The sequence below is a fragment of the Triturus cristatus genome, chromosome 5_2 (assembly GCF_964204655.1).
Source record: "Triturus cristatus chromosome 5_2, aTriCri1.1, whole genome shotgun sequence".
Classification (NCBI taxonomy): Eukaryota; Metazoa; Chordata; class Amphibia; order Caudata; family Salamandridae; genus Triturus; species Triturus cristatus.
This window is the reverse complement of record NC_140588.1, coordinates 104,846,446-104,872,605: the sequence shown is the minus strand read 5'-3', so window position 1 is coordinate 104,872,605 and position 26,160 is coordinate 104,846,446. Positions and strand designations below refer to the sequence as shown.

General features: G+C 49.7%; 1 protein-coding gene across 7 annotated transcripts in view; it reads right to left on the bottom strand.

The window, feature by feature from the left end:
- The window catches only part of RELCH (RAB11 binding and LisH domain, coiled-coil and HEAT repeat containing), a 760,620-nt gene that overhangs the window by 265,383 nt on the left and 469,077 nt on the right, over positions 1 to 26,160 (bottom strand). For all 7 annotated transcript variants that reach the window (XM_085606887.1, XM_085606888.1, XM_085606890.1 and 4 more), the window contains one exon: positions 10,092 to 10,215. In XM_085606887.1, coding sequence (XP_085463013.1) covers positions 10,092 to 10,215 — 124 coding nt within the window. The remainder of the gene's footprint in view (positions 1 to 10,091; positions 10,216 to 26,160) is intronic.

The following is a 26,160-nucleotide window of genomic DNA, read 5'->3' as shown; positions in this document are numbered from 1 at the left end:
GGGCAGAGCCCTGCCGGGCCAGAGAAAGAAGGAAGAGAAGAACCTCAGAAAGAGGGGCGGAAAGGGGATCCACAGCCTTTGCTGTGCACCATGCCACAAATTTGTTCCACCGGCAGGCGTATACCGACTTTGTGGAGGGACGCCTGGCTGCCAGAATGATATCACAGACTTCAGGAGGCAAGTCAAATGGCATCAACTGCCGCCGCTCAATCTCCACGCATGGAGGTGGAGGCTGGACAGGTTCGGGTGGAGGACCGTCCCCTGCTGCTGCGACAGAAGATCCTCCCGAAGGGGCAGACGTATCGGGGGATCGGTCAACAGACTGAGTAGCTCGGGATACCAGTATCTTCGTGCCCAATCCGGAGCCACCAAGATGACTTGGGCCCGGTCGTGCCTGATCTTCTTCAGCACTCTGGGCAGAAGTGGTATAGGCGGAAAGGCGTACAACAGACCGCAACTCCACTCGTGACGAAAAGCGTCGCCGAGCGAGTGCCGCCTTGGAAATTCCAACGCGCAGAACTGCTGACATTGCGCGTTCTCTTCGGTGGCGAATAGATCTAACCAAGGCTCTCCCCACTGCTGAAAGAGACCTTGCGCCACTTCGGAGTTCAGACGCCATTCGTGATCCATCATGCACCTGCGGCTGAGTTCGTCTGCTCTGGCGTTCAGAGAGCCCGCCAGATGTTGAACCACTAGGGTGACGCCCTGGTGTTCCAGCCACGTCCAGAGGCGCAGAGCCTCCTGACAAAGGGTCCACGACCCCACCCCGCCCTGTTTGTTGCAATACCACATGGCGGTGGTGTTGTCCGTGAACACCTGCACGACACTTCCCCTGACAGAGGGAAGGAAGGCTTTCAGTGCAAGCCGGATCGCTCTCAACTCCAACAGGTTGATGTGGAGACGAGACTCCGCCGGAGACCAGAGGCCTCTGATCTCCGCCTCTCCCATATGGCCACCCCAACCCAGGAGGGACGCATCCGTCACTACGACATGCTCCGGTTGGGGAAGGGAGAGGCTCTTGCCCTTGACCCACTCGCGGTCCGTGAGCCACCACTGCAACTGCTGTGCAGTGCCCTCCGAGATCAAGACATGGTCGGACAGGTTGCCGTGATGCTGGGCCCACTGAAACTTCAGGTCCCACTGCAGAGCCCGCATGCGCCGCCTGGCGTGATGCACTAGTAGGATGCAGGAGGCCATCAGCCCCAGAAGCCGCAACACTAGCCTGACCGAAACCCGGGATAGAGGCCGAAAGATGGGAATCAGGGCCTGTATATCCCGGACCCGCTGTTCCGGTGGATGGACCCGGAACTGCGCCGAATCGAGAACCGCTCCGATGAAGAGGAGCTTCTGAGAGGGACTCAGGTGTGACTTCGGCACGTTGATGGAAAACCCCAGCAAATGCAGGAGATCCGCCGTAGTCTGGAGGTGGGAGACGACTGCCTGGGGCGAGCCCGCCTTCAACAACCAGTCGTCGAGATAGGGGAAGACTGAAACCCCTGATCTGCGCAGATGAGCTGCGACCACCGCCAACACTTTCGTGAACACCCGAGGGGCACTGGTGAGGCCGAAGGGGAGCACGGTAAACTGAAAGTGCTCTTGGCCCACCGTGAACCGCAGGTAACGCCGGTGGGCCGGCAGGACGGGGATATGAAAATATGCGTCCTGCAAGTCCAACGCTACCATCCAGTCTCCAGGGTCTAGGGCAGCTAAAACCTGAGCCAACGTTAGCATCTTGAACCTTTCCTTTCGGAGGAAGGCATTGACGTTCCGGAGGTCCAAGATAGGGCGTAGGCCCCCCTTGCCCTTCTTGGGAACCAGAAAGTAGTGGGAATAACAACCACGACATACTTCTGGACTCGGAACGCGCTCGACGGCCCCCTTGGCCAAGAGAGCCGAAACGTCCTCGCGGAGAAGATTCAAATGATCCCCCGAGATACGGTGGTGCTGCGGTGGCATGGCTGGAGGGGTCGTCTCGAAGGGGAGGGAGTAGCCCCTTCGGACGATTTGCAGCACCCACCTGTCCGATGTTATGGACCGCCAGTGGAGCAGGTGATGGCGAACTCTGCCGCCCACTGGCGTGGTATGGGCCTGAAAACTCGGACTAGGAGGGCTTTGAGGCGGATGCTGCCGGGGTGGAAGTGGGCTGACCACGTCGGCCTCCATTTCCGCCACGGCGGAAGCCACGTCCGCGCGCAGGTTGGTTCTGCGGCTGGTGGCTTTGCGGACGTGAGGAGGCGCCCCTTCCTTGGCCACGAAAGGGGCGAAAAGCGGAGGTGTGCGCCCGCGGAGCCGAGAGGCCCAAGGACTTGGCCGTAGCCCGGGAGTCCTTAAAGCGGTTCAGCGCACTGTCCGCGTTCTCACCAAACAGGCGAGTGCCATCAAAGGGCATGTCCATGAGGGTGGTCTGGACATCCCCAGAAAATGACGTGGACCGCATCCAAGCGTGGCGGCGGAGCGCCACCGTGGTTGAAATCGCCCGACCCAGCGAGTCCGTGGTGTCAAGCCCACATCGTATGGCGTGCCGTGCTGCATCCCTCCCATCGGCCAAAGCCTGGTTAAGACGCGTCCGGACCTCCTCCGGACACAGGGGCAGCACGTCCTCCACCGTATCCCACAGGGAATGGGAATAACGGTCCAAGAGACAGGCGGTATTTAAGGACCGCAGGCCCAAACTAAGGGACGAGAACAGTTTCTTGCCAAACTGCTCGAGTCTCTTGGAATCCCGGTCCGGCGGAGCGGTCAGGAAGGAGGATTGGGAGGTAGAGGCCTGGATAACCAGACTCTCGGGGGTGGGGTGTTGGGACAGGAAACTGGGGTCGCCCGGAGCAGGGCGGTGGCGCCTGGCAACGTTCCTATCCACAGGAGGAACTGTGGAGGGCTTGGACCAGGTGCCCTGCAGAACGTCAGTGAGGGCCTCGTTGAACGGCAGCAGAGGCTCAGTGGAGCTTGCTGAGGTTTGAAGCACCTTGGTGAGGATGTTAGTCCTCACAGCCACGGCAGGCAACTCGAGCCCAAGGGCCTCTGCCGCCTTGCGCAGCACCACAGAAAATGCTGCACCCTCCTCCGAAGCCACGGTCGGAGGAGAAGTGAATCCAGTGTCTGGCGAGGTGTCCAGCCCACTGGCCTCCCCCAGTTCATCTGCCCAGTCCTGAGAAAGCTGTGACTGAACAGCCAGAGGGTCCTCGAACCCCTCCCAGTCGCCCCCTTCTTCCGATTCCTGATAAACAGGAGGAATGATCGGAACCGGACTGTAGAGATGGTAGGACTCAAGCGGCGTCGGATGCGGCGTCGGTCGACGCCGCTGCGGCGCCGGGTCCGGATGAGGGCTAAACTGGGGCGGTGTCGGCGCCAAAGGCGTCGGCGGCGCCGGTGACGGCGTCGGTGGTTCAGGCGTCGGCGCCGGTGGAGGAGTGACTAGGTCAACCGGCGTCGACTGGGGCCCAGGCATGGGCCCCGCGGGGACCTGCGGCGTCGAGACCGGAGTCGTCGACGGCGCCGGGGCCGGAGCCGCCGGCAGGCAAGATCGCCCAGTCGAGTCCGCGGGGCCCGAAGGCGCGCCAGCGGGCGTCGACGGCGGGGTCAGGCTCCTCATGGCCGAGAGGAAGGCACTGATCTCCGCCGGCGCCGCGTCAGTCCCAGGGACCGGAAGGTATGGGGGCGGACGCGGCACCTGCGGCTCCGCCGGAGCCGCGGGGGTGGAACCACCCTGACCCTCGGCCGAGTCGCGCGACCGGCGAGGGGAGTCCGAAGAGCGGTGTCGCCTCTTGGACTTCTTTGAGCGTTTGGACTTACCCGACGACTTGGAGCCGGACGATCGATGGCGTCGGCTAGGGCTCCGCGAGCGATCCTTGGACCTCCTCCTGGACCGGGATCGCGCACGACGCGGAGCCGAGTGGCGAAGCTCGAGAAGCTTGCGGGACCGCTCCCGCCTAGCCTTCGAAGTCAGGGCCTGGCAGTCGTTGCACGACTCCGCGTCGTGGTCGGGGGCCTAAGCAGTAGAGGCACCGGCGGTAGTGATCGGTCACCGACATCAGTCGATGGCAATCCTCGCAAGCCTTGAACCCAGGCATCCTACCGGCACCAGATGTCGACAGACAAGGATCAAAAATGATCAAAAAGATTTAGTCAAAAAAGACTAAAAGGGGTAGCTCTCCCGGATCTGCGCTTACTGGCGCGGAAAAAAGAAGAACTGACGTCAGCGCGCGAGGGCGGCGTCTAAGTACTCCGACGACGTCATCCCGGCGCACGACGCCGACGACGGACGCGGAGCCGCAGACGACGCCTAGCGACGCGCAAGGGGTATTGCTGACGAAAAATCTTCCGGATCCAGTCTGACGCCTGGGGATATTCTAAGGTGAGGAATCTAACTAACGTGTTTCTTTCAGATCTTTGGAGCAGTCCAAACTGTTCAAGCACCACAAAAAAGTATGGCCATCCACTGTTGTCGAACGCCATACGGGTGTCTAATGACAATTGCACAGCATCTCCTTCCAGCCTTTGCGTCATAAAATGCATTACCCCATATAGACATCTTAAATTAAGCCGGTTGCTCCTATGTGGCATAAAACCTGACTAGTCAGGGTGTATTATGGACGTTATAACTTTACTTAGTCCAGTCGCCAGAACCTCGCCAGCACTTTCGCCTCCATAATTAGCAGTGAAATTGGACAACATGAATTAGAATCTGCAGGGGGGTTTGCCCTTTTTCAGACAAACCACTATAGTGGCCAGCAGCTGATCCTCAGGGAGGTTACCTCGCTCAAGGGCTTCCTGATACATACTCTGCATATGCGGCGTCACCACTATTGCCATTCCTTTGTACAATTTGGCTGGGATATCGTTGGGTCCAGCCGCCTTGCCTGTTTGTAGAGCTTTAATGGCGAACCCTATGTCTTCCACAGTGAGGTCTTTATTTAGGTTAGCCCACTCTTCCAAGGATAGCGTGGGGAGTCCAGCCTCTCAAAGGAGATCAACACAGTCTGATCCCGATCTATATGAGGTGGACTTATGCAGCTCCTCATAATGTGCAGCAAACGCTGATGCTTTGTCTTCTGCTGACTTGCACATCTCCTCTTGCAGGGTACGAATTTCCAGTACCCAGCTTTTTTCTTTATCTCTTTTCTCCAGCCAGGCCATCAATTCATTGGCTTTGTCACCAATCTCATAAAGTCTTTTATGGGTCGCCTTGGCATATACTCTGGCCTTTCCCTCTGCTATGTCCCTCATTTCCTGCTGTTTAATTCGGATTTGGTGTTTAACCTGGGTATTGAGCCCCCCATCCCCCTATCCATTGTTTCAAGTCGACCCAGCTCTGCCTCTATGCATCGTATTTGAGTCTCTGTGCTTTCCTTTTAACTCCAGCTATGGCCTGCACATACCCTCTAATCACTGTGTTGTATGTTTCCTACAATACGCATGCTGAATCTACGGTGCCGACATTTTCCTGGTGATATTGCTGTGTTTATTCTCTCACTTTATCTCTAGTTTGCTTATCTCGGAAAAAGCAAGGGTTCAGTCGTGGTAGCAATGTAGTGTCTCTATTGGGTCCCTTCGTGTGCACCTCTACTGATGAATGGTCTGATATACCCCGCGCTTTGTGAATTGCCCCCCTGACCCAGCCTGCGGTGGTTGAATGTGTAATTAGGAAGTCCAGGCAAGAGAATCCCCCATGGAGCACTGAGTAGAACGTGTATTGCCTGGCCTCGATGTTGTGTTCCCTCCACAGAGCTGTTAAGCTGACAGCTTCCGTGAATGCTTTCAGAGGTTCCGTACCCATACCCATTCTGTCCTTGTTGGGGTCCACTCTAGCATGCATGTCCCTGTCCAGAATAAAGATACCTTTCGGTAGATCTAGCAATGCACTGAGTGCCGGCATGGTGTTGGTGTGTAGTCTTGGTGGTATGTATACAGAACATAAATTTATGACCTTTCCCTCCCACACACCCTCAGTGCCACATATCTGCCCATTTGATCACACCATACCTTGCTAGGTACAAAGGGAAGTGCGGTCCGAACTAGAATCCCTGTTCCTCATGATCCCGATGTAAACCCAGCATGTTTCAGGAGTTTATTTCTGCACCTATCTAGTGATTTGCAATTATTACCCTTTAGATGTGTCTCCTGTAACAATACTTTATCCGGGGTATGTCGTCGGAGGTATTGCAGACCCATAGTGCATTTTATTTTCGCTGACAGCTTACAAACTAGAGCCCCTTCCCTGGAGGGAAGAAATAGGGGCCCTTCCAGGGTCTTCAGAACCCCAGAAACTACAGGGATAGGCTCCTCCCAAGGTTAAACACTAATTAAAAAGAGAACAACAGCCAGGCAGTAGGATTGCCTTTGATAGGCTCACAGATACCTTTCTGGCATGTAACAAAGTTCTGAATGACAGCAGAGACAGCCGGGAGGACTCAACACCAGGGTGTTCTGGTGACCTGTGCAACCCAAAACCTGTCCAAACCACAGGGGCTCCCACACTACAGATCAGGAGACAGATGGGAACCATTCTGAAGGGAACGTCGGACAGGATCAGGATGAAGACAGGTCCTGACGGCCACCACCTGAACAGAAGAAACTTGGGCCAGAGGATACAGATGGATTCAGAGGAGATATATCATTTATGCTCAAAATGATCTGTGGTTGAAGTCACCCAATAAGTGGTGGGACACCTGAGTAAATCTCAGGATAAAGAGGTACGAGCCTGTTTACAGCAGGAACCAATAAAGAGAAATGACTGGTCCTGGCGTTCCTGTCAGGACAAACTTCTGGATGTTTCAAGTCTGCTAATCATAATACTAAACATGACTGAGGCAGTCAAGGAGTTGGGTTTACAGTTTTCCCACAAGATTATGTCAGACTGGGTCACAAGGGTGATCATCTTTTTGGCGAACATAAACTGTGCTGTTTCAACACAGAGACACAGATTGCTCCTTATCAAGGTTGACTAAGTCAGGGGATCTCAACACATCTAAGTTGAGACTAGAGGCCCAGGGGGCCCTGTTTAGCCACCTGTTCCTTAAAGGGTGGGGAAAAGTCTTCAAGATAATACCCTGATTAGTGTTCGCCATTCTTCATGAGACTAGGGTTGAGAATGGTTGGCCAACAATTGGCAGTAACTGACGGCCAACCATAGGGTCCAGCAAACAATAAAAAGGCTTCGAGATGCACTTTTATGATTCATTGAAAAAATGGCAGTGGCCACATCCAAAAGTCTTTTTGGACACGGAGATGCACCTTATAGATCAGGAACTGGCAGTTTTGAAAGCACCAGGGGTGATATTTCAGTCTACACTCCACCTGAGGGATTTCATAACCAACCTCTAACTCATGGAGAAGATGGAGGGAATCCATCCCCTGAGGCATATCCTGCTGAATATGAAAGATGATTGCCTAATGGTTTGATTTTTTTTTCACAACACAGATGTTTCAATGTATCTGGAGACATCAGGCGTGTGGATTTAGTTCCCTTCCATTTGGTCTGCCATCTGCCTACCTGTTGCTCTATGAAATTGTTCAGATCTGAGACAGACGTTCTCTGTACTCAGGGGCAGAGGGTGATGAGGGAGGAGGTATGATTCAGTCTATTTAAATTATATTCTTCCGATAGACCAATACCTGTACCAGCTTAGGCTGTATCTGCCCAAGGCAATCTCACTACTACAAAATCTGGTATTTGCCTTCAAGGAAGGGAAGTGCTAAAACCCTGGTCTTTCTGTGGTTGGTAATAAACTCAGTTCAGGTCAATCTCAGGCTCCCAACAAAAAAGTGGCTTATATCTGACAAGAGTTAACGAGGTCTGTATCAAGGATCTGTATCCAACAGGGAGCATGCCTAGCAGGACACCTTTGATCCTCCAATTAAGCCATTTCCTGAGGCCATTCCATGACAACTCCCTTCAGAGGTTGAAGGTGGCTCACTTCAGGAGAGGTCTGTTGGATGACACCAGAGAGGACATACAGTGGTGGTTGGACCACACAGAGGCGTGGAACAGGAGAAGAATCTTCTGATCGAAACTTGATATGAACACGGCATCGGATGCAAGTAGAGTGGGATGGAGAGGCAAAGGCAGAGACTGGTCTACAGAAGGAAAGTGGTCATAAGAACTACAATAGCATATCAAATGCCTAGACCTGCTGGCAGGCTTCTTTGTTAGCAAGATTCGGATCACAGCAAAAGTGAGATACTGCGTCCTGCTGAAGATGGACAACCTCGCGGTGTTGCGTTACACAAAGCAACTGGGAGGAACAAGTTAAAAAAAATTGACAGTACTACCCAATGTTTTGGAGCACTTTTTCCTAGAGAAACAGGAGGCATTGGTGGTAGAATATCTTCCAGGGTAGCAGAAAGAGGTAAAAGACTGGCCCTCCAAACACCATAAGGATTGCAGCACATGGAAGGAGACTCAGATGATTTCTAAGCTCATTTTTATATGGGGCCCATGTTTAAATCAATCTATTCCCATCTCAAGTGGACCATCAAATCTGAAGTATTTCAACTTGAGATCGTGAGTGATCATAGTAAATGCCTTCCTGCAGGACTGAACTCACAAATGCAACTATGCCTTCCCTCAATTCGTTATGATAGCATGGGTTACGCCACAAGCCAGATGACTGGAAGCAGATGTAGTACTCATAACATCAATCTGGAGTTCTCAGGCTAAGTATTAATTTCTGATGAAACGCTTGTGGGATTTTCAAATCTTTTTAGCCACAACTGGAATCTACTGATGGAAACAGTGAGAAACCAGCACCAACTGCAGGATGGAACCCTACATCGATTGGGTGCGCCTAGGTCTTTCTAGGCAAGCTGGTCAGGTCATCAGGAGACAGTGGTCGATAGTAAGGTCAACAAATATAAATAGGAATAGATAAGATGAGTGGGTCGTTGTGGGGAACAGAGACTGGATCACTTGATATTTGACATTCTTTATTTTTTTTATCAGCTCTCAACATTAAGGATTAAACTTACGGGACAGTAAATATCTTTTGATCCACAATAAGGGTGGGTCATGTTTCAGTGAAGGGGTTACAGTGTGGGAGCATCCCATGGTACAAAAAAACTGGTTTACAAGTATTCACCTCTAAGCCTATTGAGACACAGGAACCCTGGATTTTCAGACAGGAATAGAGTTTTGAATCTGATTCTGTCATGGCAGAAGAATGAATGAATATCTGTCTAGGAAGGAACACTCAGGGGAGCTTGCTATGTTACTCTGCTTGTAGAAGAGCTGCAGACACTAGGGCTCGGAGTATCTCAGGAAGGATGTTCCCTCCTGATGGGGTTACATTTATCGTCACCAGACATATAAAGTCTAAAACAAGACTGAACGTTTTCAGCATTCAAGCAGTTTCCAAAACTCTGTGTAGTAGAATGCATCAAGAAGTATGAGAACGTGACAGAGGAACATTGTCTTCTGGGTGTCCAATAGCAGTTGATCTCCATCAGGAAATGGTTTTCTGCAGAGTAATCTACCAAAGCATGGTGGGTACATTAGGTAATGCAAGAGGCTGGCATTAACATCTATATATTTTGAGCCCACTTTACCAGAGGGGCTATGACCTCTAAAGCATTTATCCTGGGAACTAGTTTGGAGGATATCATGAATGCGATGGACTGGTCTTCCGATTCCACCTTTAAGAGGTTTTACTTCAAGCCTGTGGTGGAGATGGCAATATTTGAACAGCCATACTCAGGGCCTGGTAGAGAATATATAATTCTCTTGCTTTTATGAAGGAAAGATTCAATGAGGTCCAAGTAAGGTCCAACAAACGTGAAATTTCAAGAAGATGCAATTAGAGCACAACTATTGTTCTCAGAATAACAAAAATGTCTTCATATTTGCTTTCCTATAATAGGTCTTGAATGTTATAACTAACATTACCTTCTGTATACTGCATCCTAAAGACTGAAATTTCATTTTACGTGCAAACATTATGGAACCACCAACTTTAATAATGGATGCTGACGAATTACAGAATTCTGTAAAAAAGTCCCCAAATGAGAAGTTATTTTTGACAAACACCAATACATTCTACTGTGTGATGTAATTGTTATATAAATGGACATCTAATTAATCGTGAAGTTGTTTTTACCTTAGTGTTAGTAAATATTTTGCCAAACGTTCTGCACAGCCGCCAAAAAAATCTGGAGAATTCATGTACACAAGCAGTGGAAGCAACATTGATTCTACCAACTGTTTCTATGAGTTGAGGTAACCTGAAAAGGGAGAATAATCTGTTTCAGCAATGTGTAGGAACTTTACATTTTTTGTCTAATGGCCACTTCTCTTGCATCACAATCTGGAAGACATCTTTTCTTGGACACAAACAGTGAAAAATACTCAGGCATACCTTCCTTTGCTTACCGCACGGATATATGTTTAATATCTCACTATCAATTTCTGTCTATTTCACATTAAAGACAGTAAGAAAACTGCACAATCAATTTCACAACCCAGAAACTAAACTACTGCACTGTCAGAGGGAAATGCCATTGGAGTTAAGTTTCCCATAATAGTGTCAATACAAAAGGAAGAGACAATACTTTGCTTGGCAGTTCGTTTTTTTTATTGGGATTGTGGAGTTTGTGAAGGTTAGAGGCAGAGACATTAACCTCTCAACATCTTTAATAAAGTTAATCATGAAACTCTGCCACAGGTCTAACAAGAAGTACAGAAATAGTACTTTTGGAAATGGAGTAGAGAATCAAATGAAACTGCATTCAAAGCGCAGAGCTGCAAAGTAATAGTTAGATTACATGCAATGAATGTAAGTAAGATCTGCATTTTAATTGATAAATAGATGGTATTCTTGCTTTCCAAAAATTACACTCGACAGTCAATAATACGAAAGTTAAAATAAGCAAAGACAACCAAGTTACTTGTCTGTAATCACAGTATTCCAGAGTAGTTATATTGTAGGGAATTTAGAAGCACTTCACTATATGAATTGTGCTTAGGGAATCACATATCGAGAAGAGTCATGGATTCTCTCGATTTCTTTTTCACTAGCAGTGTCTGGAGTATGTACCTTCACATTTTACTGCTTCTTCGGTACCTTCTCTATGCCTCCGAGATCTGGACTATGCCGTAGGGATTCCCCTGGTGCTGTGCACACTGAGACTTCAGGTGCTACTGCGGAACCCTCATATGCCAACAGGCATGAGCCACAAGCAGGATGCAGAAGTCCATGTGGCCCAACAACCTCAGTGTCATTCTCCCCAAAATCCAGGATAGAAGCTCAAAAATAGGTACCAAAGATTGAATATCCTGGACTCGCTGCTCGGAAGGATATTTCCGATACTGAACTGTGTCCAGTGCAGCACAAATGAAAAGGAGTGTCTGAAAGGGAGTCAGGTATGACTTCAGCTAATTGATAGTAACCCCCAGTTAGTGCAGGAGGTTCGCCGTAGTCTGGTAGTGGGAGACGACAGCCTAGAGGCTGCGTTTAACAGCCATTCGTCGAGGTAGAGAAAGACTTGAACTCCTAACCTCTGCAGATGAGCTACAACCACCACCGTCACTTTTGTGAACACCCGAGGGGCACTGGTAAGTTCGCAGGGGAGCACGGCAAACTGAAAATGTTTTTGGAACCACCATGAACTGAAGGCAATGTCTGTGGGCAGGCAGGACGGGAATGTGGGAATAAGTGTCCTGCAAGTCCAACTCTACCATCAAGTCTCCCAGGTCTAGAGCAGACAGGAGTTGCACAAGCATTTTGAATATCTCAAAGAGATTGAGAAGGCACAGATATATGATAGGACAAAAGGCTCCATCCTTCTTGGGTACCAGAAAGTAGCAAGACAAGTAACCACGACCCACTTCTGATGCCTACACCCTCTCTAGGGCTCCTTTGGCCAAGAGAACCAGCACTTCCTGACATAGCAAGGAGAGGTGGTCCCCTGCCAGCCGGCCATAAGTGGGCGGCGTGGGTGAAGGGGTAGTTACAAAGGGGAGGGAGTTGCTCCTTTGAACGATTTGCAAAACACAATTCTTCGAGTGTTTCAGGTGATGGCGTATTCTGCCCCCCCTCTAGATGCCGATGATGAACAGAGGAAAAACTAAAGAGGCTTGGAGGCTGCCGGGCAGTGGTGGACTGTCTCAAACTCTGGCTACCTGTCCCAAGTGGGTCAACAGGACCCACATCCTCTGCCACAAAAGGTCTGAAAGCCTGTTGGGTGTGGTCGCTGGGAGGTAGTTTGGGTCTCCATCTGTGGCCACAAAAGGGCCAGAGGGCTGACTGAGGGTGATGTGGAGCTACAGACAAGCCCAAGGACCTGTCCGTAGCCTCAGTGTCCATAAAGTGCTCCAGCACTGAGTTTGCCTTCTCTACAAAAAGACGAGCGGCTTCAAAGGGCATTTCCATAACAGGCTTGGAAGAGAGTGGTTCTCAGCCAGGCGTGGCGCTACAAGGTCACTGATGATAAAATTGCTCTACCCATAGAGTTGGTCCTGTCCAGGGCACATCGTACGTTGAACTTTACTGTGTCTCTTCCGTCAGCAGCAGCTTTGGGAGAGTCTGGCTTGGGTGCCCTACAAGACCATTGGCAGGACTTGTTAACCCAAATCTCAGACTCAGATCGAAAGGCACGATATGTTCACCAAACAAGGTAAAAGGCTGGCAGAAGAGAACATTCACTTGCCAAAGTATCCAGCCTCTTGGATTTCCTATCTGGTGGAGTGGTTGGGAAAGCACCGGAATTGAACATAGAGGTGGAGGCTTGGACCACAAAGCACTCCGGGGTGGGGTGCTGGTTAAGGAAACTGGGATTCCGAGGAGCAGGGCGGTGACAGAGGGAAATTGTCCTATGCACAGGAGCCACTGTGTAGGGCTTGGACCAAGGCCAAAGTAGGATGTCGGTAAGGCGTTCATTTAAGGGGAGTAAAGGTTCGGAAGGGGCGACTCCTGGCTGAAGCACCTCCATCAAGACGTTCGCCTTGATTGCCACTGAAGGTAGCTGAAGGTCCAAGACCTCAATCGCACTATGCACCACTATAGCGAAAGAGACTCCCTCCTCCATAGCTATGGTAGGAGGAGAGACCAAGCCAGTGTCAGGTGAGGTGTCTAATCCACTGGCCTCTGCCAGTTATAATACCAGTTGTCCTCGTTCTCATCTAGGGGACGCTGGAATTCATAAGAGTCTTCAGATCTCTCCCTCTCCAGGCCTGCCAAATGCAAAAGTCACTGGATCCGATCTGGAGAGCATGGACCCAGTCGGCACTGGAACCAGCGTTGAATGACATCCGTCCAGCACCGTGTCAGAGTCGGGAATGGCGATGGAGCCTTTGGGACTGGAGCAGGCACTGAGGAAGGTCTCCATCTCGCCGGTGGCTTCACTCAGGATCCGTTACAACAAACAAATGATGGACGGAATGCTGACAATGCAGACATTCTCCCCCAGTCAAGAGATCTGGGTTAAATCCATCGTTCTTTTGCCCACTACGCCACCCCAGTTCAGACATGGCCATATGCAAATCAGTCTTGACCCTGTGCCTCATGGGAACAGTCCAGCCCGAACTGCCAAGCCATGTCTTCCCTGGACCGGAATCAGGCATCCTAGGACCGGTTTCTGGCTATCAGCCGTCATCAGCCAGGATAGCTTGACTCCAGTGGCGTAGTGAGCACGGGACCCACGTCTGGGCATACCCATCCCACTTAGGGCGAAAAGCGTTACAACAAACAAATGATGGACGGAATGCTGACAATGCAGACATTCTCCCCCAGTCAAGAGATCTGGGTTAAATCCATCGTTCTTTTGCCCACTACGCCACCCCAGTTCAGACAAAAGAACGATGGATTTAACCCAGATCTCTTGACTGGGGGAGAATGTCTGCATTGTCAGCATTCCGTCCATCATTTGTTTGTTGTAATGCTTTTCGCCCTAAGTGGGATGGGTATTCCCAGACGTGGGACCCGTGCTCACTACGCCACTGGAGTCAAGCTATCCTGGCTGATGACGGCTGATAGCCAGAAACCGGTCCTAGGATGCTTGATTCCGGTCCAGGGAAGACATGGCTTGGCAGTTCGGGCTGGACTGTTCCCATGAGGCACAGGGTCAAGACTGATTTGCATATGGCCATGTCTAAACTGGGGTGGTGTAGTGGGCAAAAGAACGATGGATTTAACCCAGATCTCTTGACTGGGGGAGAATGTCTGCATTGTCAGCATTCCGTCCATCATTTGTTTGTTGTAACGCTTTTCGCCCTAAGTGGGATGGGTATTCCCAGACGTGGGACCCGTGCTCACTACGCCACTGGAGTCAAGCTATCCTGGCTGATGACGGCTGATAGCCAGAAACCGGTCCTAGGATGCTTGATTCCGGTCCAGGGAAGACATGGCTTGGCAGTTCGGGCTAGACTGTTCCCATGAGGCACAGGGTCAAGACTGATTTGCATATGGCCATGTCTAAACTGGGGTGGTGTAGTGGGCAAAAGAACGATGGATTTAACCCAGATCTCTTGACTGGGGGAGAATGTCTGCATTGTCAGCATTCCGTCCATCATTTGTTTGTTGTAACGTTCACTCAGGATCCAACATGGGATCCATGGGGCCTGACTGGTGCCGAAGTCGAACCCACTAGTCCACTTTGAAGGGGGGCGGACAAGTCGAAGCCCTCTTCGACTTCACCTTTCGCATAGCTGGAGTCTTGAGCGTCGCGGAGCCGTTCGCCATCGGGCGGTGAGGAGCATGAGAGCGCCTTCAGGTTCACTGTTCGCAGGCCTCGCAGGTCTTGGACCCTCTGCGAGAACCATAAACACACCAGGTGTGGGTCTGTCACTGACAACTGTCTCTGACAGGCACCTCATGGTTTGAAACCAGCCAGTTTCTTAGGGGGCATCCTGCTGCGCCAGGAGAGAAAATCTCTCAAACAAAGTTGACAAAACAATGAAAAAAAAGCCAGTCAAAAAACGACTGAGGGCAGCTCTAACCAGATCAGTGCTATCTGGCACAGAAAGGAAAGAACTGACATCAGTGCGCTTTTGTGGTGGGGTGTCTGGGTTTTTTGAGTAACTACAAGGTATGACACTTTTATTGCAGAAGCAGCCCATTTGCCGAGTCGTATGTCCTGGACCTTCAGACCCAGAAGTTTGAACAATTCGTCCCTCACTGAAGTAGAAAAGGCAGTAGGGACCATGGTGGAGTGAGCTTTGTTTGATAAAGCGGAATATGATTTGGGAGTCGCTCTCATCTGGTCACTGAAATTGTTGAACTAGGTCCTTCTCCAACTGTTCACACACAGTGTTGATATTTGACACCAGTAGTGTTGCTATGTGTTTGCTGTTGTACCAGGTGTTATACATCTAGCTGCAAGAAAGGGTCTGCAATAATTGCAACAGTCCCAGTCAGATGGCAAAGTCTGTGTGCATTTTAATTCTATACAGACGCCGGACAGTCTTTTTGATAAATAGGTGCCTACCACTGAATAAAAGAACACGTTACTTATTTTCAGTAGCGCCATTTGTGGTAGAGACTCTAACTGTAGATTCCTTACCTTGCACATTTCGCCAGTGACAGACTAGATCCGGAAACTTAAAAGCAATTCCTTGTGCGTTGACAGATGACATAATGCGTCTCTACATCGGATCCATCCACTGCGGCTAGGACATCGGGCCCTCCATATTTGCAAAGCACCACCTCAAGCTGAAGTCAGTTTCTTTCAGATCTCCATCCATGCCGTTGGACAAGGAACCATTGAAATCAGATGGTGAGGTGTGTAGATATTTTTAAGTGGCATATTATCAATGGACTGTATGAGCCTATTCCACAGAACCGGTGTGCACTGTTTAAAGGGTTCTTTTGAATAAAGAGCCCAGTCACAGAGTGAGAAGGGTAGGTCAGGAATCTGCAATTAGGTAGAGTCTATACCAGAAAAGGCATTACCAAAGGTACGGAACTTGTTCTTCTGATGGAGACTTTCAACTGCAGGTCCTCACCTTGTGAATAGATACCAAAGCCGTACACCTCTCCCAATGGAGAGTATGGGGAATTGCTCAAACAAGGAAATCCTGCAGGACAGATTGGACAAAGTGCATGCCCCCTCAGACCTGGCTATCCAGGCAGTAACACTGAGGGAATGTGTGGAGGGACGCCCATGTAACAGTCAGGCAAATATCCATGACTGCACACCCGGCACCAACACACTGGTGGAAGGCTTTGCTCGGTGGATTGAGCTTACATGTCTTCTGGGGCAGATCTTAATGCATAAAACAATCCATGTGGAGATGGTCTTTGTTTGCACCTCTTTGCTTTTCTTAGCACCAAGAGAAGTTGGCTGTCTTGTCGGTAATCTCTAGTCTGATCAATGTAGAAGTGGAGGGCACGTTTTGGGTCACAGCAAAGTTTTTCTTCATCCTTGGAGAGATGAGGTTGTGTGTTGAAGGCCAGCAAGGTAATAGATTGCCCTATCTAGAAGAGCGTAACTTCCTAGGACTGAAATGCCACTTGTGTCCTTAGGTCTAGTTTCTCAGAGAAGAATGATGTATATGGGGGCTGGAAGGTGAGCTCCCTTAAGAACTAGGACAAATAGGAATGGAATTATGAACAGGCAAACTCATCCCAAGAATTTTGGGTCAACATGGAAATTCTACTTACACCAATACCCGGACAGCTGTTGCCATGAAATTCTGGGCGGGTGGTGTATATAAAAATACCCAAACCACCATATGCCCCTACCCTAGGGGAATTTCCGAAATGTACAGGTCGGTTCTGACCATTGCAGCTAGCTCAATGGAAAGAATTAGGTGTGACGATGGTGAGCAATTTATATAGTAATGGTATTTTGTAGCAACAAGACATGCTGGTGAATTAAATTGATCTCCAAAGCTTACAGTTCTTAGCTTATGGGTCACTATCAGAGACGGCTAATATCCTATGGATAACTAACACCAGTTAACCAGACACACATCAAGTGTTGCAATATTAATCACAGCGGAAGGCAGACGCAGGCTTGTGATCTGGTTATATATGCAACCTACTAGACAAGAAGACAAAGTTACTTACCTGCAGTAACGATCTTTCTGGTAGATATTCTGGCAACCTGCAGATTCCTCAAATGTATAATAATCCCCAGGTGTCAGACTGGATCCGGAAACTTCAATGCTCTCACATCGCCGGTAGGGGAAGCTGGCTTTGCATCAGCTTTGGAAGTGGCATCAGAAGATATTACCAAAGCCATGCAAAGCCCACCCCAGTACAACAAGGTCAGTTTCTATCCATTACCCCCAATCCGCATTCGAGGCGAATGGACAGATTGACATCAATAGTGTAGTGTAGTACCAACTCATATTTGGGATCATATTGACTTTCCTTATAACACATCCATCAAAAGGGGAGGCCGGTGGGACAGTGAGAAATCTGCAGTTACATAGAGTATACACCCGAAAGATCATTACCACAGGTAAGTAACTTTTTCTTCTTATGAATGCTTCTACCTGCAGATTCCTCACCTGTAGAATAGATTCTCAAGCAATAACCTGCCCAGAAGTAGGGCTAATGGATGGTTGAACTAGGGAATCCTGTAAAACAGATCTGGAAAAGTAGACACCTCTATGCACCTCGGAGTCCAGGCAGTAATGCTTAGCTAAAGTGTGCAGAGATGCCCAGGTCGCTGATTTACAGTTCACAGCTATCGGAACCCCTCTGGCAAGAGCAGAAGTAGTGAATATGGCTCTGGTGGAATGAGCTCTGATCTTTTCCGGAGATTCCTTCTTAGCCAAAGTGTATCCGGCTTTAATGCAGAGTATCATCCACCTAGACAGAGTCCTTTTCTGCACTGCCTTGCCTTCCTTGGCACCATAGTACCTTAAGAAGAGTTGGTCATCTAGCAGTATATCCTTGGTGTGATTCAGGTAGAAGTTGACTGCTCATCTAAGATTCAATATGTGCAACCACTCCTCCTAGGGCAGGGGATAGAAGGTGGAAGGAGTAACTGACTGGCCCAGGTGGGAGTCACCACGCTTGGCAGCAAAGAAGCCCTGGTTCGCAACACCAATTTGTTGGGGCAAAAAGAAGTGAAAGGTAGACAGCAACGGAGAGCCTGCAAATCACTTACCCATCTGTCTGAGGTAATGGCCATTAAAACACAGTTTTAAAGTCAATATTAAGGTAAAAAAATTTAGGGGCTCAAACAAAAGTTAAACTAGGATAAGGTCCCACTGGGCACAAAAAATAGAGTTGGAAGAACAGATTTTTCAGGGACTTCAAAAAACCCACCAAAATGGGGTACTTGAACAAGGAAGGCTGGTCTGGAAGACCGATGAACAAGTTACTTACCTTCGGTAACGATATATCTGTAAGAGACATATATTAGTTATGGATTCCTTACCTTAGAATTACCCCCAGGCGTAGGTGGCATCGGTCGACTCCGCATTCGTCATTGGCGTCATGATCGATGGAATGACGTCGCAGTATCTAGTTATTTTCAGTAACGCAATTTGTGGTAAAGACTAACTGCAGATTCCTTACCTTGCACATTTCCCCAGTGACAGACTAGATCCGGAAACTTCAAAGCAATTCCTTGTATGTTGACAGGTGACATTATGCGTCTCTACGTCAGATCCATCCACTACGGATAGGACAGCGGGGCCTCCATATATATAAAGAACCTCTGATAGAGGGTCAGAAAGGGGATCCACAGCCCTTGCTGTGCACCATGCCCCAAATTTGTTCCATCTACAGGCGTATACCGTCTTAGTGGAGGGAAGCCTGGCTGCGAAGATTACATTACAGTTTTCAGGAGCAAGGTCACAAGCTGTCAACTGTCGCCGCTCAATCTCCATGCAAGAAGGTGGAGGCTGGACAGGTTCGGGTGGAGTACCGTCCCCTGCTGCTGCTAAAGATGATCCTCCTGAAGAAGCAGTCTGATCGGAGGATCGATTGCCATGTGTAATAACTCGAGATACCACAGACTCTTCGTGCCCAATCCGATTCCAACAAGAATGACGTGGGCCCAGTCGCACTTGATCTCTTCAGCACTCTGGGCAGAAGTGGTATAGGTGAAAAGGTGTAAAGAAGACCGCAACTCCACTCTCGCCAAAAAGCATCGCCGAGCAAGTGCTGCCTTGGAAATTCCAACGCGCAGAACTGCTGACATTACATGTTCTCTTCGGTGGCAAACAGATCTAACCAAGGCTCTCCCCACTGCTGAAAGAGACCTTGCACTACCTCTGAGTGAAGACACCATTCGTGATCCATCATGCACCTGCGGCTGAATTAGTCTGCCCTGGCGTTCAGGGAACCTGACAGGTTTTGAACCACTAGGGACATGCCCTGATGTTACAGCAAAGAGCCTCTTGACGCACAAGTTACTACTTGTGTAACGATATATCTGTAAGAGACTTTAGTTAGTAATAGATTCCTTACCTTAGAATATCCCCAGGCGTCAGACTGGATCCGGAAAGTTTTGCTAGCAGTACCCCTGCGCGTCAGTAGATGGCGTCGTGCGGCTCCGTGTCCGTCGCTGGCATTCTAAGTGCCGAGATGACGTCACAAAGACTACTTAGGAGCCACCCATGCGCACTGATGTCCGTTCTGTACACGACTTTCCGTCCAGGAACGAAGAGCCATGCAAGAAACTGACCACTGGTGCCAAGAAAACTAGGGCCCTGAAAGAAATGACCTTAACCCTAGAAATCAGTTCGCAGAACGGGGAGGATGAGTGGGGCGGTAAGGAATCTATCACTAACTAATGCCTCTTAAAGATATATCGTTACACAAGTAGTAACTTGTGCATCTGAAAGAGACAAGTTAGTGATAGATTCCTTACCTTAGAATAGATACCCCAGCAATACCAACCCCGGTGGAGGGCCTGCGAATAGATTACAGCAGAAAGTCACGGAGAACAGAACGGCCAAAGAAGCCGTCTCTCCGGACTTGACTGTCAAGGCAGTAATGCTTGGTAAACGTGTGCAGCGAGGCCCACGTAGCTGCCTGACAAATGTCCTGCAAGGGGATGCCCCGTCCCAAGGCAGTAGTTGCTGCCGTCGCCCTGGTAGAATGTGCACGCAGCCCCACAGGAGGCTCCTTCTTAGCCAACGAGTAACAGGCCTTGATGCAGAGAACGACCCACCGAGAGAAGGTCCGTTTGTGCACAGCCCGACCTCTTTTGGTGCCCACGTAGCCAACAAAGAGCTGGTCATCCACCCGGAACTGTTGTGTGCGCTTCAGGTAGAACGAGAGCGCACGTTTTGGGTCCAGACGGTGGAGCCTCTCTTCCTCTTTGAAAGGATGCAGAGGCGAAAAGAAGATAGGCAAAGTGATGGCCTGCCCGATGTGGAAGGGCGTGACAACCTTTGGCAAGAAAGAAGGACCGGTCCTTAAAACCACCTTGTCTGGATGAACAGAAAGGAAAGGAGGTTTAGAAAAAAGAGCCTGGAGCTCACTCACTCTTCTGGCAGAGGTGATAGCTACCAGGAAAGCCGTATTGAGAGTAAGAAGACGCAAAGGACAGGTATGAAGGGGCTCGAAGGGAGCGCCCATCAGATATGTCAAGAAAAGGTTTAAATCCCATTGAGGTATGATGAACGGCACGGGAGGAAACGTGTTGCCTAATGCCTTTCAGGAAATGGTTAACAACCGGGGACTTAAAAAGAGAAGGCTGATCTGGAAGCCGTAAAAAGGTGGAGATGGCCGAAAGATAACATTTGACAGTGCCCAGAGCAGAGCCCTACTGGGCCAAAGAAAGAAGGAACCGAAGGACTTCGGAAAGAGGGGCAGAAAGGGGATCCACAGTCTTAGCTAGGCACCATGCCACAAACTTGTTCCATCTGCAGGCGTATAACGTTTTAGTGGAGGGATGCCTGGCAGCCAGAATGACATCACAGACTTCGGGAAGAAGATCAAAAGCTGCCGCTCAATCTCCACACATGGAGGTGGAGGCTGGACAGGTTCGGGTGGAGGACCATCCCCTGCTGCTGCAACAGAAGATCCTCCCGAAGAGGCAGTCGGATCGGGGGATCAAGCGCCATGCTAAGTAGTTCGGGATACCAGTATCTTCGTGCCCAATCGGGAGCCACAAGAATGACTTGTGCCCGGTCGCGCCGAATCTTCTTCGGCACTCTGTGCAGAAGTGGTACAGGCAGAAAGGCGTACAACAGACTCCTTTCGCAATGAAAAGTGCCGCCTTGGAAATTCCAACACGCAGAACTGATGACATTGCGCGTTCTCTTCGTTGGCAAATAGATCTAACCAAGGCTCTCCCCACTGCTGAAAGAGATGGTGCGCCACATCTGAGTTCAGACGCCATTCGTGATCCATCAAGCACCGGCGGCTGAGTTAGTCTGCCCTGGCGTTCAGAGAACCTGCCAGGTGTTGAACCACTGAGGTAATGCCTTGATGTTCAAGCCAGGTCCAGAGGCGCAGAGCCTCCTGACATAGGGTCCAGGGCCCAACCCCGCCCTGTTTGTTGCAATACCACATGGTGGTGGTGTTGTCCGTGAACACCTGCACCACACTTTCCTGGACAGAGGGAAGGAATGCCTTCAGTGCAAGACAGTTCGCCCGAAGCTCCAAAAGGTTGATATGGAGCCGGGCCTCCACCAGAGGCCTCTGATCTCCGCCTTTCCCAAGTGGCCTCCCCATCCCAGGAGGTTCGCATCCGTCACCACTGTGTGCTACGGTTGGGGAAGGGAGAGGGATCTGCCATTGACCCAATCGCCATTCGTGAGCCACCACTGCAATTATCGCGCAGTGCCCTCCGAGATCTGGACATGATCGGACAGGTTGGCCTGATGCTGGGCCCACTGGAACTTCAGGTCCCACTGCAGAGCCCTCATATGCCATCTGGCATGTTGCACTAGCAGGATGCAATCAGGCCCAGGAGCCAGAGGGTCATCCTGACTGAAACCCGGGATAGAGTCTGAAAGATCGGAATTATAGCCTGAATATCCCGGACCCGCTGCTCAGAAGGATAAACCCAAAACAGCGTCAAATCCAGAACCGCTCCGATGATGGGGAGCTTCCGAGAGGGACTCAGGTGCGACTTCGGCACATTGATGGAGAACCCTAGCAAATGCAGGAGGTCAGCCGTAGTCTGAAGGTGGGTGACGACTGTCTGGGGCGAGCCCGCCTTAAACAACCAGTCGTCGAGGTAGGGGAAGACTGACACCCCTGACCTGCGCAGATGAGCTGCGACCACCGCCATCACTTTGGTGAACGCCCGAGGGGCGCTGGTAAGGCCGAAGGGGAGCACGGCAAATTGAAAATGCTTGCGGCCTACCGTGAACTGCAGGTAACGCCAGTGGGCCGGCAGGACGGGGATATGAAAATATGCGTCCTACAAGTCCAACTCTACCATCCAGTCTCCAGGGTCGAGGGCAGCCAAGACCTGAGCCAGAGTCAACATCTTGAACTTTTTCTTCCGGAGGAAGCGATTGACGTTCCTGAGGTCCAAGATAGGACACAGGCCTTTGTCCTTCTTGGGTACAAGGAAGTAGTGGAAATAAAAAACAACCACGACCTACTTCTGGCACAGGGAGTCGCTCGATGGATCCCTTGGCCAAGAGAGCCGTAACTTCCTGATGGAGAAGGGCCAAGTGGTCCTCCAACATGCGATGGAAGGCAGGTGGCATGGAGGGAGGGTATTCTCGAAGGGCAGGGAGTAGCCCATTCGGTCTATCTGCAAAACCCACCTGTCCGATGTGATGTTGAGCCAGTGGGGGAGGTGATGGCAAATCCTGCCGCCCACTGGTAACTGGTGGCCCTGAAAAGTCAGACTAGTAGAGTTTGGAGGCTTCTGCAGAAGGGGTGCTGGTTGACTGGCCCACCCGCTGGTCCCTAGACCTACGACGCTGGATCCCATGTCCCGGGCCACGCATAGGGTGGACTTCATAAAAACTACGAAGTTGGGCAGAGGTCGCTCCGGCTCCTGGGAAGGGAGGGAAGCTCCGGCCGACCCAGCAGGCTCCACGGGCAGAGCCAGGCAACTACCTGTTGCATCCCACGTCTCGTCGGCCGATGGACAGTGAGAACGCAAAGAGCGACAGGGCTTCTTTGCCTTTTTTTGTGCTTCGCCTTACCCAAAGACTAAGACTTTGACGAGAAGTAGTGATGATGCCAGCTGCCGGGCCTCACGAAGCTTTCGGGGCCGCTCCCGCAAAGACTTCTGGGCCATGGCCCGGCAGTCGGAGCACGACTTCTGGTCATGGTCGCCTTCCAGACACCAGAGGCACACTAGATGAGGGTCTGTCACAGACATCAGCTTGTGGCAGGAGCCACAAGACTTGATGCTGGTCCGCCGATGTGACATCCCTGTGCACCAGGAGTCGAACGACTCAAAAAAGATGTCGACAAAAGTTGAAAAAAGACAATCAAAAAGTGACTAGACGTACCGCTCTCTCTGGATCTGCGTGGGCTGGTGCAGAAAAAGAAAGAACTGACGTCAGCGCGCAGGGGCGACGTCTAAGTAGATACTGCGACGTTATTCCGGTGATAACGACACCAACGGCGAACGCGGAGTCGACTGATGCCACCTACCGACGCCCAGGGGTACTGCTGAAGAAACATTCTCCTGATACAGTATGACACCTGGGGGTAATTCTAAGGTAAGGAATCGATAACTAATAGTCTCTTTCAGATAACGCAGCTAAGTACCCCTTAACAGTGCCTACTACACATATCCTTCTTCATTCTCTACTTCAGGGTACAGTTAAAACCCTCAGCCCATATTAGTCTGCAGTTCATGTAAGGGGCTATTATCCTCCCAATTTCAGGAAAGAAAGTTTTGTTGCTTACATTAGGGGCATACATATTTAGCAGGTGACCAATCCCTTTAACAGTCCCACCACTATCACATAGCTCCCCAATGTGGTTCAGTTAGAGGTTCGACAATTTAAACTGCTCTACTAGAGAAAATCAGGAGCGGGGCAATGAAGTTTAATAATTCTAGTTTAAGGTATAATATTTTGCGTTGTGATCGTATCAGCCGAGGTCTCCAAAGCCTAAGGACCTTAGGGACAATATAATAACCCTTTTAAAAAGTCTCTAGAACCTAACAAACCCAATGCTACTTGAAGCTCACGGTAATGCCAGTATCTCATTCAGGCTTCGAGTTTCATCGTGTACAGAAGTCAAATACTACTGCTTTATTAACGGAACATGATGTAGTTTAGACATTGAGAATGCACTGCCCTGCTACTATTACATATTTATGTCAAGAAAATGTATGCCGCCTAGTCCCTTACTAATTGTCTGATCTGCGCAATCACTCTTAAACTTCTGAGTCGATCTCGCAATCTTACATGTCCTTGGTTGGAGAATGGTAAACTGGATAATTCTTGTTTAGCTTTATGACTATAAAGGTGGATGTGGGTGGTGATAAACAGAGAACCAAACAGGAGGGAAGTGCAGAAGCCATTGGGTGTATCTGGTCCTTGTGATCAATGGCAAAGGGGTCCAGGGTAGTGAGGGAGATGGAAGGGGGAGGAGGAGGGAGGTATGTGCGACAAGCTAGTGGGTTGGGACACAGAGGTACTGACGGCTCAAGAGTGCTGTAGCTCGTTTTGTAAGAGACAGCCAGAGAGTTAAACTAAATGCTTGAGTGGATAATACGATTGTGAGGGTTAATCTTGCTTGTGATCATGGTGACCAAACAGAAGAACAAGAAGGATTTCACTGGGCTCTCTAAAGCAACATCAATGGGTGGCAAGGAAAGCATAACCACTCTACCAGCGCGGACAAAACATCTACACCAGGGGAAAAAAACATTGCTTCATGTTATCAGTTTCCCGCACAGTGAAATGAAAGAGATGAGCACCATTAGAGGAGCCTTGAAGGAAGTGGAAAAGATGTGGGAGTTACAGTGTTTAATTTGTAAAAGAAAAAGTTCCGGGGCCCTCATCAGTAGGCCACCGCAGTCTGCACCACACATTGCCACTGTACTAACACAACTACTAACCATCACACTGCTACAAGTCTGACAATTCAGACTGTTCGGAGCCGCCAAAGGTTTAAGATTAGATTGGCTTGGGTGGCAGGAATTAGTTGTTTTTAATGTATACTGAATTAGCAAACAACTGTTTTTCTGCTCATCTTTAAATTGTACAAATAGCGGCACCATGTCTCAGCTGTCATCAGTGAAGGTTCTGGCAATTAAGAGCCACTGCCAGCAATTAAGTGTTGGTGCTGAGCCCTGGAAACTACCTGCGCAAATTAAGCACTGAGGAGGAACAATCAGCTGTGGACGAAAGCAGTGCGTAAGATACAGTCCCTTGAGGGCCAGGTGAGGAACATGAATGCACACCTAGAAGGAACCAAAATAATTTGAGCTAAACACCATGGAAGCGTGGTCAGCCTGGAAGGCAGGCCTGAGAAATTGCAGCTGGTTGGTAATTGGGAAACTGTAAGAAGTTCCACAGACACTGCAGCCAGGGAGAAATAAAGAAAATAGGAGAGAATAAGTGTAGAGATGACCAATCTCCAAGGCCACCAAATTTTACTGGTTTGCCTTGGTGACTATTCACAGTTTCCCTCACTCAACTTGCAGTTGAACATGCAACGGTGCCGCTTCTCTATAGCAGGGCTGGCAATCAGAGAGACATAAGAAAGCCACAGAAAACCACAGAAAGCCACAGAAGGTCATTCAACTTCTCACGGAGATGCGTCTTTGGACGAAACTCGCAGCAGCATTTTGATCTCAAGTGGTTCTTCGTCACAGGTCTTCAGACAAAGGCTTGAGTTGTGTCTTGAAGCATACTGTAGGTTAGGGATGGTTATCTGTACACTGGATAGTCTTCCTGCTGGCCTTGAGATACAAGTAGCTGCATGATTTATTTCTCAGTCCTACAGGCCCGGGTAGTAACTGAATCTTGCCCTAGTCGTTTAATTTTATAGGTACGAGCGTACAGAAATCACTTAATGGGAACAGATGAATGGTGCCAGGTCAAATAGTCACTACTACGGAGGGAAGCACTTAAACATTTAAAGGGACCTAGCCAAATTCAATTGCATTCACCTTGTTGAATGGTCCAGTCATACTGAATCCTGGCTTCCAATAACACACATTGTCTCTTAGAATCCTTGTAGATGGGTAACATGTCATAATACTCATCTGGAAAATATCTTAATTCCAGACAGGCCGTTGCCAATCAAAGGCTTTTGCGATCCTACAGCTTATCATTCTGAGCACATTACATATTTCTGTTACAAAGCAGGGACCATGCTTTTGTAC